The sequence below is a fragment of the Stenella coeruleoalba genome, assembly GCF_951394435.1.
Source record: "Stenella coeruleoalba genome assembly, chromosome: 6".
In the NCBI taxonomy this organism is placed as follows: domain Eukaryota; kingdom Metazoa; phylum Chordata; class Mammalia; order Artiodactyla; family Delphinidae; genus Stenella; species Stenella coeruleoalba.
Genome location: NC_137151.1, coordinates 120,311,586 through 120,330,198, shown reverse-complemented (window position 1 = coordinate 120,330,198; position 18,613 = coordinate 120,311,586). Strand labels below are relative to the sequence as shown.

General features: G+C 40.0%; 1 protein-coding gene across 1 annotated transcript in view; it reads right to left on the bottom strand.

The window, feature by feature from the left end:
* The window catches only part of DIS3L2 (DIS3 like 3'-5' exoribonuclease 2), a 374,099-nt gene that overhangs the window by 248,030 nt on the left and 107,456 nt on the right, over positions 1-18,613 (bottom strand). Inside the window, exon 6 of the mRNA XM_079923917.1 lies at positions 3,422-3,656. Within this exon, the coding sequence (XP_079780043.1) occupies positions 3,422-3,656 (235 nt within the window). The remainder of the gene's footprint in view (positions 1-3,421; positions 3,657-18,613) is intronic.

Below are 18,613 nucleotides of genomic sequence, written 5' to 3'. Positions count from 1 at the left end.
AGGGAAATACGGTTACTCTTTATCCAAGGAAAGCGAGCTTAAACCTAGGCAATGAATAGGCCTGTTGCTGGAAGGAGATGAATTTTAAGTGTGAAAAAAAGGTCTCTTCCTGACTCCTAAGGTTGACTTGGGCAGGCCCCAGGAGGCGCAGTAATAGATTGATTTAAACCTCGGAAGGGAACAAGGATTCCATGTGGATTCTCCCTTCAAAAAAAGAGCTGAAGGTGGCCAGAGACAAAAGTGAGAACTTAGAGGGTCACCGACTCTACATTCAAGCCCATGTTCAGTCATCAGGTACTGGCAGAAGCTTCTCTCCAGACCAGAAAGCTGAACAAGATCTCTGACAGACCCTACTAAGGTAGAGAACAGGAAAAGTACATCACAACCTGATTAGGTCACCATCGCCAAGACTCAGATGGCCAAAACTGTTCTTAAAGTTCCCAAAGATGTATGATAAAGAGCTACTGTACCAATTAGTCATGATGTTTTTTTATCCTTTGGAGTTTGCTAATCAGGCAATCGTTATTCAAATACTCGATACCAAAGAATATTTATTTGGGTTGTCCCCGGTCTTGACACAGATGGCAGTTTTCTATGCTGACAACAATGCCATTGCCTGGGAAGTGGTAAAAGCTCAGCCTTGGGAGGCTGTGGGGCTGGACCTACAAAAGGGGCCCAGGTCTTTGGCCTATTCTCTCAAGGGCTGAGGATGATCCAGATCCATGTGGTCTTCCTAGAAGAAACTATTGTGTAGGTCTGAGATGCCCGGAGAAACTTTTCTCTGACTGCAATGATAGGCATTTGCTGCATACAGCTGGGGTTACCTGCTCAATTACCAGAGAAATTGGTAGTTATGGTAAAGATACGAATGTTTCCCGGGCAAAAAGGGATATACTAAGTAGACATATGTAATATGTCATGTTTGCTTTGGGTAAAAGAAACATGATATTCAAACAAAAATCACTCTTTTGCACACAGGTGTGAACTAGGATTAATAATCCATTTGCAATTACAACACAAAGCAATGAACCTTTCTAGAAGTCTTAGGAAAAGTTTATGATGTTCTTAAGGTTATGGTTTGTTTTAATAACAAATTTCAAACCCTTAAATGGTGCAAAAAGAACTAACATCCTAACTGTAACCAGATTTTATATTATCCAGAGAAGAGAAGCTGGTTGAAATAGCCTTAAAAACACCATGATTTTTAAAAAAGCAAATTGCAATTTTCCTAAATATCAAGAGGGCAAGAAATGAGAAACAGCCATGTGGTTTCAAAACTCTCTATTTAGAGGCTAGCAGGAAAGAGAAATTGGTACCAGATTCTGAGGGAAGGATTAAGGCTGTTCCCTCAGTCGGGGCCAGTAAGGAAGCAATATAAATAACAGTAGGATACGAAGACCATAAAAACAGTAAGGAAAAAAACTGCATACGGTGGACTTGTAAAGCACTCAGTGACACTTACCTGCAACAGAGATGGAGGAAAATTACAACAGAGGACAAATCAAGAGTACGTCTGGCATCAGAATTTCCCAAACAAAGGATAAAGTGAATTATTAATATCCACCCTGGGCATCAATTCTGCCATCACTTCCATCCATCAATATTTCCTTGCCCTTGTATTGGTACCAATCACTAATGAGAAACTGAAGCATCTCATCCCTTCAACTTGGAACCTAGAGGAAAAGAGGCTGCTGAGGTCTTCCAAGTTCAATCACCTGAGCTAGGTTTCCACAAAGTAGTTTTGGGCCAAATACCCAGTGAGTTTTAAAGTACTCCTTCCCCTGGCTTTGTCCTTCAAGTATCTCTCTCCCTTGGTGACCTTGCAGATGAGGATTTGGCTATTTAGGGTCCTGGTTATTAAACTGTTTTTAAAGGAAGAAAGAAGAAACATCAGAAGAAGGAATTTTCAAGGAATAACATCCAAATGACATTGGCTGTGCCCTGAACAGTGGAACCACTAGTTATCTAAGCAGGCCACAAAAACAAAAGAACCTGGGTGCCCTCAGGTCAGCAGTGAGGTGGGGCAGTGAGGAAGCAGTAGCCTCTTCATTCAGATAGAATTTCAAAGTCGGGAAGTTCTTCTGAATGAGTAGCACTTGGCACCAGAAAGTGACACATGCTTTTAGAAAGTGCTCGTTGCCCGAGATCACTACCTCATCAGCAGTGAAGACACAGAGTGATCCTTATGCAGTCACTTCCTGAAATCACCTCCAGCTTTCTTCAGGATGTCAGAGAACTGTGCTCACCAGTCCCTATCACAGGGTGTCTGCTGAACATCCTCCTTTAGTAATCTGGCATTTCTTCTAGCCTTTCGTGGGGACTGTGCCAGAAACTTCTTCCTGATAAAAAAAACCCTCATAATCTAGTTGGCCTAACCAGGTCAATATTTTCCATTTCATAACATACATAAAAATCAATCTGGCTAGAAAACATATTCCCTGCACTTAAAACCTCCTAGAAATCTATACATTGAAATATTCCAATTTTCATTGCTACTTTCCCTTAAGTTTTCCAGACTGCAGTCAGGTAGGGCCCTTGGTCACAGCTCTTCGCCTATGTGCTTGCAATTGCTTTTTCAGTATCCAGGGGACCCATGGCTTAAATTTTGATCAGAGAAAATGACTGGCTTTTTTTTTTTTTGAAGATGTTGGGGGTCGGAGTTTAATTTATTTATTTTTGCTGTGTTGGGTCTTCGTTTCTGTGCGAGGGCTTTCTCTAGTTGTGGGAAGCGGGGGCCACTCTTCATCGCGGTGCGCGGGCCTCTATCGCGGCCTCTCGTTGCGGAGCACAGGCTCCAGACGCGCAGGCTCAGTAGTTGTGGCTCACGGGCCTAGTTGCTCCGCGGCATGTGGGATCCTCCCAGACCAGGGCTCGAACCCGTGTCCCCTGCATTAGCAGGCAGATTCTCAACTACTGCACCACCCGGGAAGCCCCAAGACTGGCTTTTTTAAAAGCTTACAATCAAAACACTTTGTAAAGATAATCTACTTATCAAATTTAAGGTGATCTATTCACCACTGAGGACGAAATGTACCAAGTTAAAATTAAAGCAAAATCCAGGGTAAAACAAAGTGCTTTCTGTGGAAGGATTTTAGTTTGGTTTAATTATGTTCATATCAACCACAGGGTGGGATTGGGCTCATCACAGGAAATTTCAAGGTTAGCTATCAACACAATGCAAAACCCATTAGGAAATGACAACAGCAACCACTGACCACACAAATCACCAGCAGCATTTGTCCCCTCCTCACAAACAGCAGCTGGAAGCCTGTCAAAGATCCCCCTTTCCTAAAAGCTGCCACAGGTTAGAAACTGGAAAGATACCAACCGTATTGTGTGATTAATTCTGTAGCACAGAGAGAATTCCAATACTTAAAACAATCTACTAAAATAAAACGTCGGAGATCAGTCTGGAACTCACCTTTTTCATGAACACAAACTGAGAGTTTCTTAACACCATCAACCAGAGCATTCTGCATGTTGCCATGTCCATCTTCTGAGTCGCTGTCATCAAACTGAGCCTCTATAATGACATCAGGACTGTCATTATAGCCTTTCAGGGACTGTTGCAGGAGATGGCTTCCACAGAGCTCCTCAGGGAGATCTGATTCATAGGCACCTTCTGTTTCTTTGTCATTGCTCTCTGGTTTAATTACCTGAAGAAAAGAGAAAAGTTCTGCTAAATCACTGGAGGGAAAAATGGGAAAGTGCAGATTTTTCTTTTTTCATTTTTCTTTCCTAAGGAAAAAACTGCACATTCAGAAGCACTGGACACTCACCATGTAGTCTGACAAAGAATCTTTATTTTCCAGATGCACAGATTACCTTACAATCAATCCAGCTCTTCAAGATGCCCAAGATTAATGCTACATCCACTTCTATTTTTCTGATGTATATTTTCATCCTCTCTCCCACAAAGGCCCTAAATACCAGAAGTACCACACTGCTTCACAAAGTATCCATCATATGGGACCAACCAGTATGCTGGGAAATGATAAAAGAACTCAACATAGTTTGTCACTGTGTTCCCAAATGAAACCACAAGAATGTAAGATGAAATAGAAAAAAAATTAAGTGTGAACAAGAGTTTATAAAATGTTCCCATAAAAAATATAAACCCTTAATTCTCCATTTTGAGGCCTGAGATCAGTATAGAAAGCACACAACTGATAGACATTTACACTAGAAATAAGAATGCGCATTACACGATATGTCAAAAATTTTCAATTTAACAAAAATGAAGCAAATAGGAGAAAAGAATCCACTACTAATCCATTCAGTGAGTTAGTCACATGACACTCATATGACAGTACCCTTTGATTTCTATGGGCACAATATTAACATACACCAGTGTTATTTAGTCACTGAAAAAAAAAAAGGTGACCCTATATGTAAATCTGCCCATCTACATTAGCAAAAAAGACAGCAGATTTTGTAGGTTCTAAATGTTACTTAGAACACCATATCCTTCTAATAATCTATTTCTGGATGAGAAATCTATGTGCAATTTAAACATATAATCAAGATGTGATCATACATACGTGTGTGTGTATTTGAATTGGATCACTATTGGTAGCACACTCATTTCATTCTTTCAAACAAATGCTGGAAGGCCAGCCTCATGCCAGGCACCCTCATGAGGCCTACATTTTACAGTGAGGAGACAGATGGTGAACAATTTACTCATTCAACAAATCGTACGGAGTAACTTTCACGGTGCAAGGCACTGTTCTAGGTGGCAAGGATGCAGCGGTGCACACAATCAAAAGTCTAATAATGGTAAGTGCTAGTGAAAAAAATATATAATATGAAAATGCTGGTTATTGGAAACTGAGGCTAGTTTACCAGTAGGGTGGTTAGGGAGGATGCCTCCTGGATGAAGCGACATTTGAGCAGAGATCTGAATGAAGTGAGTGAGCTTCTAGCAGTTTCTCTATGTGCTTATAATTGAGAAGTCTAATATTTTTCTGACTTTAACTCTGGGGTTTCAAATTAGATGCCTGCTTTCAACAAACCAGATTAACGTTCAAATTAGATCACACAAAGATCATGCTTAATGAAAGATCTTCATTTTATACAACGCACAAAAGGTTATTAAAAGAAATCATTCTCCAAACATTATAATGTCACAGATTCCAATTAACATAACTGTCCCCAATGAATATTATAACATCCACCCAGAAAATCAAAGTAAAATATTACAAAGATATTCACACAATCAGAACACAGACTCTAAAAGTATATTCCCAAAGTTTTAAAATATGACTTCATGAAAATGTGATAACAGGAATCTGACTCTTGTCAGACTCACTGATTTATTCATTTGTTCATTCACTAATTTGTTCATTATTTCCACATTTGTTCATTATTTCCAAACAAACAAGGCTCCTTTTCTTTAACAGTTAAAAAAAAGTTCAATTGGCTAAGCCAGAAATCTCTAAAAAGATTCCCCTTAGGCCCCTTCCTGCATGAGAACATAAGAGTGAAGCAACAGCTAAGTTTTAGATTAATATACAATTACAAAACCAGCTCTCCTGCACTTCTGCCTTGAAACACAAATCCTGGTTTCATACCTGACCCAAAATATATCATTCAAAAAACAGAATTCACTGACAAATTAGAGAAGAAAAAGAAATCTGACATCACTCAAATCAGCAAATCCATTCAATTTCCTTACATGTGCCGAGCAAATTCAGTAACATTTAGGAAGATCTGCCCTTGACCATCCTCACAGAATTAACACAACCTTGGGCACTGTCAGAACAGCCCAAAGCACAGGCAGGAGGTACATGTGCATACCCTACGTCTAAAGCACGGTGGCTACAACACAATCGCTGGTCTACGGTTCTTTTTTACGTGTCATCCCATACAAACTTCATCTCAGAAAGAAGAGAGCTGGGGGCAGGGGTGAAAGAAAACAACTGACATGCTACAGTTACAATATGAGGTAAAATGCAGTCTTCTGGAAAGATGTTAAACAAAGGTTCCAGGCCTTTACTTTCTATTATGTATTTATTTCTTCTGCTAACGGTTTCAGAAAGGATTTGGTTCCCACAGACCAAGGAGAAAATATTAGAGGGTAACCAGAATTCTGACTTTATAAAATTTGAAGGCTCGGGCTTCCCTGGTGGCGCAGTGGTTGAGAGTCCGCCTGCCAATGCAGGGGACACAGGTTCGTGCCCCGGTCCGGGAAGATGCCACATGCTGCGGAGCGGCTAGGCCCGTGAGCCATGGCCGCTAAGCCTGCACGTCCGGAGCCTGTGCTCCACAACGGAAGAGGCCACAACAGTGAGAGGCCGGTGTACCGCAAAAAAAAAAAAAAAAAAAAAATTGAAGGCTCAACTATCCCACAGTGAAAGGTAGTCTTTGTATGTATGTATATGTTTGCGAGTAAAATATAAAGAGAATTCTGTAATCACCATGATTCTGCCTACCTACATATTAAGAATTACGCTTTGGCTTACACATACAAAGTTCAAGGAAAAGTCAATGGGAAAAAGAGCACAGTAGAAAGCAATGACCAGAGTACAGCAAGCTTAACTGTACAGCACATTTCAAAACCAACCCAGTTCTGATTTTATGATAATCTCCATGGTTTAGATTACCTATACTCAAGAATTAGTGTTTTAGGCACTAAATTCACTTTTGAGTTACTAAAGCAGAGAATGCTGTATGGTAGCAGGGTTTAATGAATAAATCAAGTCATTCAAAACCGTATAATTAAAATATAAATTAATACATTGCATTTTTAAAGTATTTTCATTCTATTTTTGTTATCACAGTACAAACAAGAATAAAATAAATGTTACGGGGAAAAAAGATCACCTTAAAGTCATAGGATACAACAGGCACTCTAAAACCGTTCCATATCACATATTGGTTAAGAATGAGGGTTGTGGAACTCCTACGAGAAATGGCTAACTCAAGTCTAGAAAAGGAAACAAACAAGATGAAACTGGGGACTTCCCTGGTGGCACAGTGGTTAAGAATCCGCCTGCCACGCTCGCTTCAGCAGCACATATACTAAAATTGGAACGATACAGAGAAGATTAGCATGGCCCCTGCACAAGGATGACACGCAAACTCGTGAAGCGTTCCATATTTTTTACTCCAATAAAGATGTTAAAAAATAAATAAATAAATAAAAAGAAAAATCACTAAAGCACTGAAAGTTATTGGAGCTATAGGATGCTACGGCCATTTTCATTCTTAATGAAATGTCAGCCATAATGTTGAATAAAAATGTACTGGATTAAAAATTTTAAGTGTATAGAAAAAAAAAAGAATCCGCCTGCCAATGCAGGGGACACAGTTTCTATCCCTGGTCCGGGAAGATCCCACATGCCGCGGAGGAACTAAGCCCGTGCACCACAGCTGCTGAAGCCCGCGTGCCTCGAGCCCGTGCTCCACAACAAGAGAAGCCACAGCAATGAGAAGCCCGCGCACCATAACAAGAGAAGCCACAGCAATGAGAAGCCCACGCACCACAACAAAGGGTAGCCCCCACTCGCCACAACTAGATGCAGCCACAAATAAATAAACAAACAATCAAACAAACTAAAAAAAAAAAAGAACCTGGAAGATCTTGTCATATGGGAAAAACAAGCAAGCTATCACAGGCTACTAGAGCCTCATCTAAAGGACTCAGGAATCATCATGAAAGGGCTCTCTCTGGTCAACCTCAGAAAATTCTAAACATTTATCCTACTTTTCCTATATAAAACGTACCTCAGGTTAGCCAAACAGTTGATGAGGTAAAATTCTTCTTTATAGAAGAGTTTCAGCTAACTAAGAAGGAATGACTTAAAGACTTTCATTATCACCATTCTGATATCCCTACTGAAATGATGGATGCAGAAGATGACCATCAATGGTTGCAAAATGCTGATGGGGACGGAGTTTTATAATAGATGGACCAGAGCAACAATACCTGAACCCACTGATTAATACAAATATCATAAAAAGAGAAAGAACCAAAGTACTTCCTGATGTACTATAATTAGGAAGTAAATACTATACTGGTGTATGTACTATAATTAGGAAGTAAATACCACCATCTGTGAAGTATTTTCCCCTAACTTGAACTTAAATCTGACCTGATATAGGTAACAGAGGAAGATGTTAAACACCACTAGGGAGAGGATCCATTTACACTCACTCCCTAGATGATTTCATCCAGTCTCATGGCTTTAAATATCTCTATATGCTATTAACTCCAAAAATTAAATGCCTCGCCTCAACCCTTCCCCCAAATTCCAGACACATATCCAATTGCCTACTTGACATCTTCATTTGGATGTCAGCTGGCGCCTCAAACAGGAGAACCCTTGGTCCCCACCAGAACCCATTCCTCTCGCAGCACTGCCTCTCTCGGCAGATGGCACCAAACTGGGGCATCACCCTTGACTCTCTCCTTCTCACACCCCACATCCAATTATCAAGAGAGCCTTCCTGTAAAATATATCTTCTTGCCATTTCCACTGTTACTATAAAAATCCAAGCAACCTTTATCTCCTTGCAGAACTACTGTAATAACTGGTCTCCTGAATTCTATTTTGGACCAAAGGAACTAGAGTGATCTTTTTTTTTTTTTTTTTTTTGGCTGCGTTGGGTCTTCGTTGCTGCGGGCGGACTTTCTCTAGTTGCGGAAAGCGGGGGCTACTCTTCATTGCGGTGCACGGGCTCCTCATTGCGGCAGCTTCTCTTGTTGCAGAGCACTGGTTCTAGGCACGCGGGCTTCAGCAGTTGTGGTGTACAGGCTTCAGTAGTTGTGGCACACAGGTTTAGGTGCTCCACGGCATGTGGGATCTTCCCAGACCAGGGCTCAAACCCATGTCCCCTGCACTGGCAGGTGGATTCTTAACCACTGCGCCACCAGGGAAGCCTTTGAGTGATCTTTTTAAAACAAATCAGATCATGTCATTCTCGCAATAGCTTCCCAACATCCTTTCATCACCAAGCCACAAGGTGTTGTCAAATCTGGCCCATATCTATTTTTGCATTCTCATTTTCTACAACTTCTTCCTCTGCAAATTACACTCCAATCCTAGAGTTCTTCTCGCTATTCATAGAATACTAAAATCTTCCATCTTGAGATTTTTACAATTGCTGTCCCCTCTATCTGGAAAACTCTTTGCCCAGCTATTCACAGGGATTGCTCTCTTCATTTTGGTTAGGTCTCTGCTCAAATATCCTCCTCTCAGAGAGGCATTCCCTGATCACATTAACTAAAACAGCCCCACCTCGCTGTTATGACTCTATTTCTTACCCTGCTTTATTTCTCATCACTGCACTTATCACTACCTGATAATATATTATATACTTACCTGACAATATATTATATACTTTCTGTCTCCCAACTAGGATGTGGGTTTCATAAGCACAAAGGCTATTTTATTCACTGCTATATTCTAAGAGTTAGGAATAGCATTTAGTACTCACTCAAATATATGTTGAATGAATGAACAGCAATTAAGTAGGAAATGACCTGTTCAGAGTCTATCTTCCCTGATAAGTATAAACTCCATGAAGTCACATTATATACTCAAGTCTCATCTGAATGAATAAAGAACCAGAGACGGCATACTGCATCTAACATTTCCACACATCTAAACTCTACCCATCTCTCAAGACCTAGTCCAAATGCCTTGGATTTTCTATAACCCAGAATCCACCACATAGTCTTCTCAGGTCCTCCTCATGCCCTGCTACCTGCCCCAGACCAGAGTAATTTCTTCCTTTTCTAAAGTCCCAAAGCAATTTATACACACCTCTTCTACGGCACTTCTCATTTTTTTCACTACGCTAGTGGTATCTAGGTATGTGATTTACCTCATCTGTTAAGGCTGTTTGCTCACCAATAATATCTCTCTGTATATTCTATGGCAACTTGCATAATCAATCTAGGTGCTCAATATTTGATGAATAAACATTATTTGATGGATAAAAGGGTAGAAAAATGAAAAAAGGAATATAAAAGACTATCAGGATGCAAGAGAGTTTTCAGAACAGTTTCCAGACACACGAATATGTGGATTAGAAAGTAGAAGCCCAATTTTCCCTGGATCTGTAAAGTAAGGGGCCTTCTTCTGTGGGACTGACCTTGAAAGAGTTGAAAAGTCTAGCTCAGTGGTTCTCAGTTTTGAAGTTTAGCAGATCCTGCTGAGAATCAAAAGAAAGCTATAACTCCTTCCTTCACAGAAAAATGCACATCTACAAGTAGACAGAAAGTACTCTATAAGAATTTAAGAGTAAGAGGAGTAAAAAGTCTGGTGCTGGAGGCTACCAGTTCAGGTTGGTCAGTATTTTGGAGAGCTCTGGGCTCGGAGTGAAAGGAGGGAGGCCTCAGGAGAATGGATATATTACTGACCTGGTTAACTGAGGACTTTAAAACTTCCTCTGGTTTCCTCCACAGACCTGAGAGAGAGGCAGCTGACTGCACTTATTATTCTGAGTGCACGCTGCAACTGGGATTACTTCTCCCTTGGAGATTTAGTCTAGTCTCTGGAGGACAGGACAGAAACAGATTAGTGAGGGAACCAAATCACTGGGTCACACAGAACTTTTTCACTCTCAAGTCTTGTTGCATGAACGGGATAGGATGAGCATCACATAACTCTGCTAATAAAAATAAACAGTGAAAATGCAAATACAAACACACACACACACACACACACACACACACACACACAGAGAGAGAAATGTTTGTCAGATATACCCTGAAGTTAGTTTTACCATGGATACATCTGTAATCTACCTATTGTCTCCTTTTGGAAGGTGAAATTGGGCGACAGAGTGGTGTGGCAGTGTAATGAAGGGAAAAGGTGATCCCCTTTCTCCAACAGGCTGCAATCTCTGGCGGGCGGAGAGCAGTAATGTGGCCTCTTCAGTAGTACTTGGGAGGAACCCTGAAAACCGTTAGGGATGAAATTGAGAGGAGGCTATTAGAAGCTTACCACTGAAAGGAATAGGCCTACGCCCAGAATCTTGAGCTCTGAGACACAGAGAAGAAGAGATACACCTTTTGGAAAAGGAGAGTGGGTGTAGCATGACTTCTGTACTTTAAGGGGAACCCTGTGTTAGCAAAGGAATAGCAAAATGCCTTATAGAATATCCCTAATTCGAAGACAAGAACACTTGCTAAATCAGAGACATGATGCAACCATGTGAATGGAAAATGTCTAAGGAAGACGCTAATCTAAAAGGCTGGCAGAATTTTAGAAAATAATATTTGAGAAAATATATAGGGAAATACATTTTAAACATAACCAAAAAGCACTGCCATGAAAGAAGATAATGATAAATTCAACTCCATTAAAAGTAAATTTTTCCTTTTATCCTAAAATAATGTAAAAGAAATTTAAAAAGATAAGCCATAGAAGTACTCAAATCCAGAATATATAAAGAACTGCTATAGATCAATGAAAGACAATCCAACAAAGAAATGGGGAAAAGGCTTAAAGGCACTTAACAAAATAGTGGCTCTTTACTGCCAAATAAACAAAAAAGATGGAAAGCTGCTCAGCCTCGTTTGTCATCAGAGAAATGCAAATTAAAACCACAATGAGATATCACCACAAACCCACAGGCAGGCAAAAACTAAAAATCCTGACAATACCAAATGTCAGCAAGAATGTACCGCGACACTTTGCTGGTATAAATGTAAACTGGTCCAGCCCTTTGTGAAACAGATCAAGACTGTGAGGGAAAGCAGAAAACAGATCTACTCAACTCCCGCCCTGGCTTATTCCACTACACTGCCCTGCATCCCTCAGGATTTTGACAGGTGAACACAGGAAAAGGAGACTAAGATGGGAAAGGACACATATGCAAAAGCAAGGAGATAAGAAAATACAAATTTTCCCTCAGGAAAGGCAAGTAGTAGTGAAAATGTACAGTAGGAGTGAGAAAAGAGGATGAAGAAGCAAACATGAAGAGCATCGAATGCCAAGTTAATGAGTCTGGTCTTTACTGTAAAGTTAGTAAAGCGAGAAGTAGGGAAAAGTGGTTAAGAGAAGGAGCTGTAGTCAACACACCTGGGTTTGCATCATGGCTCTGCTGCTTAGTAGCTATGCCACTTTGGCAAAGCTATGTAATCTCTTTGAACCTCAGTTTCACTATATTTAATGGGGACAAGAGTACCCAATATCATAAGATTATTGTGGAACTGAGATAATATATGAAAAGCTCTTAGCACAGGTGCCAGGAACAAAGTTGTAAGTGAATCTGTATAGAAGGAAACAAATTTAGTCTTTAGAACCAGAAAGTCCAAGGTGATGGGGAACATCCAGGTGGTAGCTGGAAATGTAGATCAGGAGATGGGAAGAGTGTACTGGAGGACAGAAATCCAGATTAGGAAGTTAACCACAATGGTTCAGCAAAGGCAAAGCTTCTCTGAAAACAGAAGCTGAGAACAGAGCACTGAGAAAAGGAACACACAAGGAACAGGAGTTAGTGAAGCAGAGAGAATTTAAATATAATTATGAACACGTTAAACACTAAGACTTCTATTATCACTCTTCACATTCATATTGCACTATCTTCCCTGTGCTTTACACACATTAACTAATTTGATCTACACAACCACCCTGGGTGATACACAGGAGAATAATTATCTCCATCTCACAGGAAAAAACAGGTTCAAACATGTCACAATCCCAGAGCTACTAAATAGCAGAGCTGTGACATGACCACAGATCCAGGGCTCTAAGTCCAGCTCTCAGTCCTGGACACAGGTATGGGAGATTTCCTGCAAACAGATTCAGAGTGAGCTTTGCATGTACATCTCCCGCCAACACCCACTGCATGAAACACCTCTGCATCTTTTGCCTGCCTGGCAAATAATCAAAATTCAAGATCCAGCTCTTCTGTGACTGCTTCTCTGACTAAACTCCCCCATCTCTTAAGAAATGTTGTTTCCTTCCTTTGTTCACTGCTATTCCTTACCTATTGATTCATTATAAGTTTGTTGATCAAGTTATATTCCATTTATTTGTTTACATATTTCTCTCTTCCACCAGACAGCAAACCATACCACATTCATTTTTTATATTCTCCAGAGGCTCCCAAAATGCTTGGCATATAAAACATGCTCAATAAATATTAAGTTTCCTTTTCTCTTCTTCTGACGAAAATGAGAAAGACTTGAATTGGCTGTAAAAGAAGAATTCTAAAAAAATTACAAGAAATAAATAACTACCAAGCAGCAAGAGCCAGCTAAATTCAGATGCTTATCTACATGATACTGCATGATAACTGCACTGCCCTCCACTACTACACTGTCTGGAAACCAGGGACGAGCCACCAGTTATTTTATCAGAGTTGAAACTTATCACCATAAGAAGCAAATATAAGTACGCATGCAAATGAATAAAACTGGAAGACATTTAAATAAATGCATTTTCCTAAAATAATTCTAGACCTTCATATTTAAATTATAACTCCAGTTTCAATATGGACCCAAATGTAACCATAAAGTTCACTGTCACCAATTTAAAACATTTTTAGCTAGAAAAATCATGAATGCCTGAAGACGAGAAAGCCAAAATGTGAGCACAGCTTCCAGGGATGTTTCCTGATTTCTGCAGAGTGTGAAGTACCAATCTGTCCCTTAGAAGGCGTGTGGGGGGATGTCTACACTGAGCTGTAAATCAGATCAACCGCAAAGAGCAACTCAAACTCAACAGAGTCAAGAAACCGGTCACTTTAAAACTCAATTAGTTTTTTCTTCTCCCTCCTTTTATAATTAATATAATGGATTTCAAAACTGGGGAGCAAAAGTACCTGTAACCAATTTAAATGCAATCGTAAATAAAAACGCCACGTAACATTCCCAAACTCCAAGCATGAAACATTTCACAGTCTCCCTGTGTACCGATATAAAAAACCCTTCCTTGAACATAAAAGCCATCTTTGAAGAGTGCTATTTTCAATCTCATAAAGACAACAAGTCTCTATTAGCACTGGAAAATTCTGTTCCAAGCAAATAAATTCTATGACATTCCCCTGGGGCAGGGGTTGCTGTCAACTTGGTAAAATGGAGCTTCTCCAAAGAGATTTACATATGCCTTTGTCCACAGGCACTTTCTGCTGAAAGGGCTGTGTACAACAGTGTCAGCTGAAGGCTTTGTGCACAGGAGATAATGCCCTGCCTATCCCACTACCTGAGCCTCTGATTCAGAGCTAATGCATGTCATGAAGTCCACCTAGGAGCCGCTTTTCGTTTCCTGGCTTCTCTGGCTGGGCTTAAGTGACAGTACTCACTTGCCACACATGTTTTAACAAACTTTCAAATCCCTTAATGGCATGCTTGGGACAAAGTATAATACACTGTTCAGGAAATAACCTTGGAGCCAAGAAAAGCAATTGATATTTCCACAGGGAGTTCCTGACAAGGCTTGCCAATAAGCTTCTTTCATTTTAAAACATGATCATGGATACTATCATTTTAAAGACATATTACAGACGTTCTTAAAGATATATATGTTAATTGGGAACTTTGTTTGCCTATGGTAGTTTAATCCAAGAGTGCCTTTTATTTAGTTAACAGGAGTAGAAGAAACTGTCCCCATTCTTCCCAGTTATTCAGGCCCAAAATCTTGTTATCCTTATCAACGGATCAGTTCCTCCCTCCCTCCCCCCCCCACCCCCCAATTACATCCATCAGCTCATCCTATCGCTCTATCTTCATCGCCACCATGGCCACCCTGACTGATGCACAGGCCCTACCTGATCTCTGCCCCCACCCTGTGATCCTGCTGACTTCATCTCCAACTATTCCCCACCTCAGCATCTTTGCTATCCCTTGAACACGTTAGGCATGTATTCACTGTTCCCCAAGATCTTCCCAAGGACAGCTCCCTCACTTCCTTCAGTTCTTACTCAAAGTCACCTCCTCAAGGCAGCCTTCTTTGGTCACCCTATTTAAAATCTCAACCCACCCCCAAATTCATATCTCCCTTATTTTACTTATTTTTCCTCTTCAGTACCTACCACTATTGAGCGTGGTATTTTATTTACATTATTAAGTCTTCCCCAGTGAAACACAAGCTCCATGAAAGTGGGGACGTTTTCTCCTGTTTATTCACTGTTATATTGCCAATACTTAATATAGCACCTAACACAATGTCTCCGACACAATTCCATCCTAATGTGCTACTATCACCTTAAACTCAAACCATCAAACACCACTCTAGTCCTTCCCCTCAAAGCACCTCCCCTTCCTGTTCTCTTTTTTATTAACACCATGACCACTTTCTTCCAGGCCTTTCAAACTCAAAACCTCACAACCATATTTGACTCTTTCTACTGCCAAACATACTGCTTCACCAAATCCTTCACTTGTCTTTTTACAAGAGCTCTTATATTTCCACAAATTCCCTGGTATTCTCAGGACCATCCTACAAACTTCCAGAAAAAAAAAAGATCTGATTAAACTACCTTTTTACTCAAAATTTTTGATGGATTTCTCTTCCCTGGAGAAACTAATTCTCTGTGCTTTGGCTTATCATTCAAAGACCTTGACCTTCTCAATGCCCACTGACCTTTTTTAACCATTTTAATCTTATCTGCCAGTTCCTTCCATTATACACCATTCACAGGCCACCGCAAACTCTTTCCTGGCTTAGATCACATCAACTCAAAAACAGGCTTCTAGCAACTTAGAACAGCAGGATCTGTCTCCCTTTGTCCATTTCTCTGTGAGTACAGTAAGGAAAACCATATAACTCCCTTGTTAAATTGTTTGATTCTTTTTAAAAAATATTTTAAGAAAGAAAGGAAACAGGGCTCTTGGAGAAATGATCGGTATCTGTCAAGGAGCCCTCTGTGCAGAGCAGGCCTGGACTGAAGGAGAGGAAGAGTGCAGACGTCTAATGAGTCTGGCTTTAGGGTCTCTGGACACTGTTCCGAAGGGATCACGGGACTTGAAACAGAATTATGGGTGTCTTGTAACACATGCCCTCTCTCCTTTTCTGCACGGCCACCACAAGAAACTAACTAACCACAACTTCACCCTGATACAACCAAGCCTCTGTGCCTAGTCACCAAAGAGAGTAAGAAGCAGGCATACTTCCCCTAGAGGAGAGACAATTCACAGAACACAGCAGATTCCAACTAGAATAATCTCCGTAGCAAGGTATTATGTACTTTGATGCTAGAAATGAGCAGAGGTGGGGAAGAGAATTTGGCAGAATATCACACCAAGTTCCGAAACTCAGGAACAAATAAAGTCAGGCAAGAGGGTGGATAGAAAGAAACCTGGGTAAGCCCCAGGGGAGAGTTCCCAAGAGAGAGAAGAACTAGACAGAAGAACTTCCAAGAACAGAGTTCATGGAAGGAATAGACAATTACTGAGATTTAGTGAAAGAATACATACATTTACATGTAACTTTGTACTCAGTGACTGCTTTTCTCTTAACCTTACTCTTTATTGTATTTTGACTTAAGTCTCTAAAACATACTCAATGTATTAATAATGAGTGTTTTAACTGCAAGAGACAGAATAACTTGAATTGGCTGATTAGCTTACGTAAGTAACTGATTAGCTTACATAATTGAGTCAATCTGATCATATTGAGAGGCCCGTCTGATATTTGCAGAGGGAGGGAGTGATAGGGGGCCGGCGGGGCGCTCTCAGATTTCCTCAATATTAGCTCCAAAACCAGGGCAGCCTCTCTCTTCGTGTGTCAAGAAGGATTCCAGGAGCTTCAGAATATATCCCATCCTCTTACAGACCACAGTGGGAAAAAAGAGAGAAATTCTTGCCCAGGTGCTCTGCAAAAAAATCTCGGGACTAGGCTTCTGGGGTTGATTTTGGTCACATGCCCAGTCCTGAATCCATCGCTGTAGCAAGGAGGTAGACTAGACGGTACTCCCCTGCATCTGAGGAATGTGGCCAGTTCTTCAATCCTAGTAAAGAACAAAGCTGAAGTCTCCTTAGAAATGCTCAAAGTGGGGTTCTTTTGAAAGATAATTCTTTGTATTTTTATTCATAGTAGAAGCCTACTAGTAATAATTTCCACCTGTTTCCATGAATCAACGATCATTCCCCTTTTAGAATCACAACCATTTCTGACATGGAATCAAAGCAAGAATGTTAACATCATTCAGGAAAGAAAACAACCTAAAAAGTTTAAACAACATGCTCATGGATGTAGAGCGCATGTCAAATAAAGATTATTTGTATTTGAAGTTTTTACATGTATAGAGACTTAGCTGCAGTACCTGACCTCAGATTCCTTCACATCACACCATCTGTAGCAAAATGAATTTCACATCCTTGAGACACACTTCAATATGCTGGACCACACTGAAGAATAAGCTCAATTTGTAGACCATTCCAGAAAACCAGACAGTATACAATGAAAATTTTTCAGAGCAAGGGATATTCAGGACATTAATGTAAGGGTCACAGTCCCAGAGCCTAAGGATGTTCCATATAGCCAATTTACTAATAACAGATTAACCACAATTATCCGAAAAGTCAGCCAACACTTGAACTACCACACTCATGTACTGATAATAAAAACTGAAACCACATTTGATTAGTGGTTGCTGGCACACTATAAGCTGTGTGCCTATTGCTAGATTTTTAAATAGATTTAAGGTATGGCCAACTCTAAAAAATTTACTTGTATCTGCAACCATCCTTTCCTTCTTCCCACCTCAAACCACAGATAGAGTGATCCAGCTTTGGATACTATTTCTTGCCTTGAGGGCTTTGCTCATAGGGTAGTGCCTTCTCCCCCACTATTTCACTGCCCCCTCCTTCTACATGGATAAACTTTCTCATGTCATCATACAGATGTTCTCTATCATTTCCCATCTTTGAAAACATTTCCATAAAACTGAAGTAGCTATACTAACATCACACAAAGTGGAATTCAAGAAAAAAAAGTATTACAGGGGTCAAAGAGGATCATTTCATGTTAATAAAGAAGTTAATGCATTAGCAAGATATAATGACTGTAAATGTACATGCACCTAATAAAAAAAGCTTCAAACCAGATGAAGCAAAAACTGACAAAAGTAAAGGGAGAAATAAACAAATCCTCATAAATATTTATCAAATAAGTAATAAAACAACTAGACCAAAAAACAGTAACACAGAAGATCTGAAATAAATAAATAAATGTATACATACACACACACATATATAATCTCAGAGGTCCTTATCCATAGTACATGAAGTCTTACAATTCATTAACACAAAGACAAACCAATTAAAAAATGGGTTAAAGAGTTGCATAGACATCTCAGAAAAGACTAAATGTATATAAACGGCCAATGAGCATATACACACACAAAATGTTCAGTATCATTTTCTCATCAGGAAAATGCAAAACAAAAGATAACAAACAACTACAACAACAAAAAGTAATATTATTATCCGCCCACAAGAATGGCTAAAATACTACTACTATATTCTGGTAAGGAAGTGGAGAAACAGAATCTCTCATACATTTTTAATGGTAGTGAAAAATGGTACAACTACTTTGGAAAACAGCTTTATGGTTTTTTATAAAGACAAACATATGTTTACCATATGACCCAGCAATTCCACTTCTAGGCATTTGACCAAGAGAAATAAAAACATATGTTCATACAAAGACAC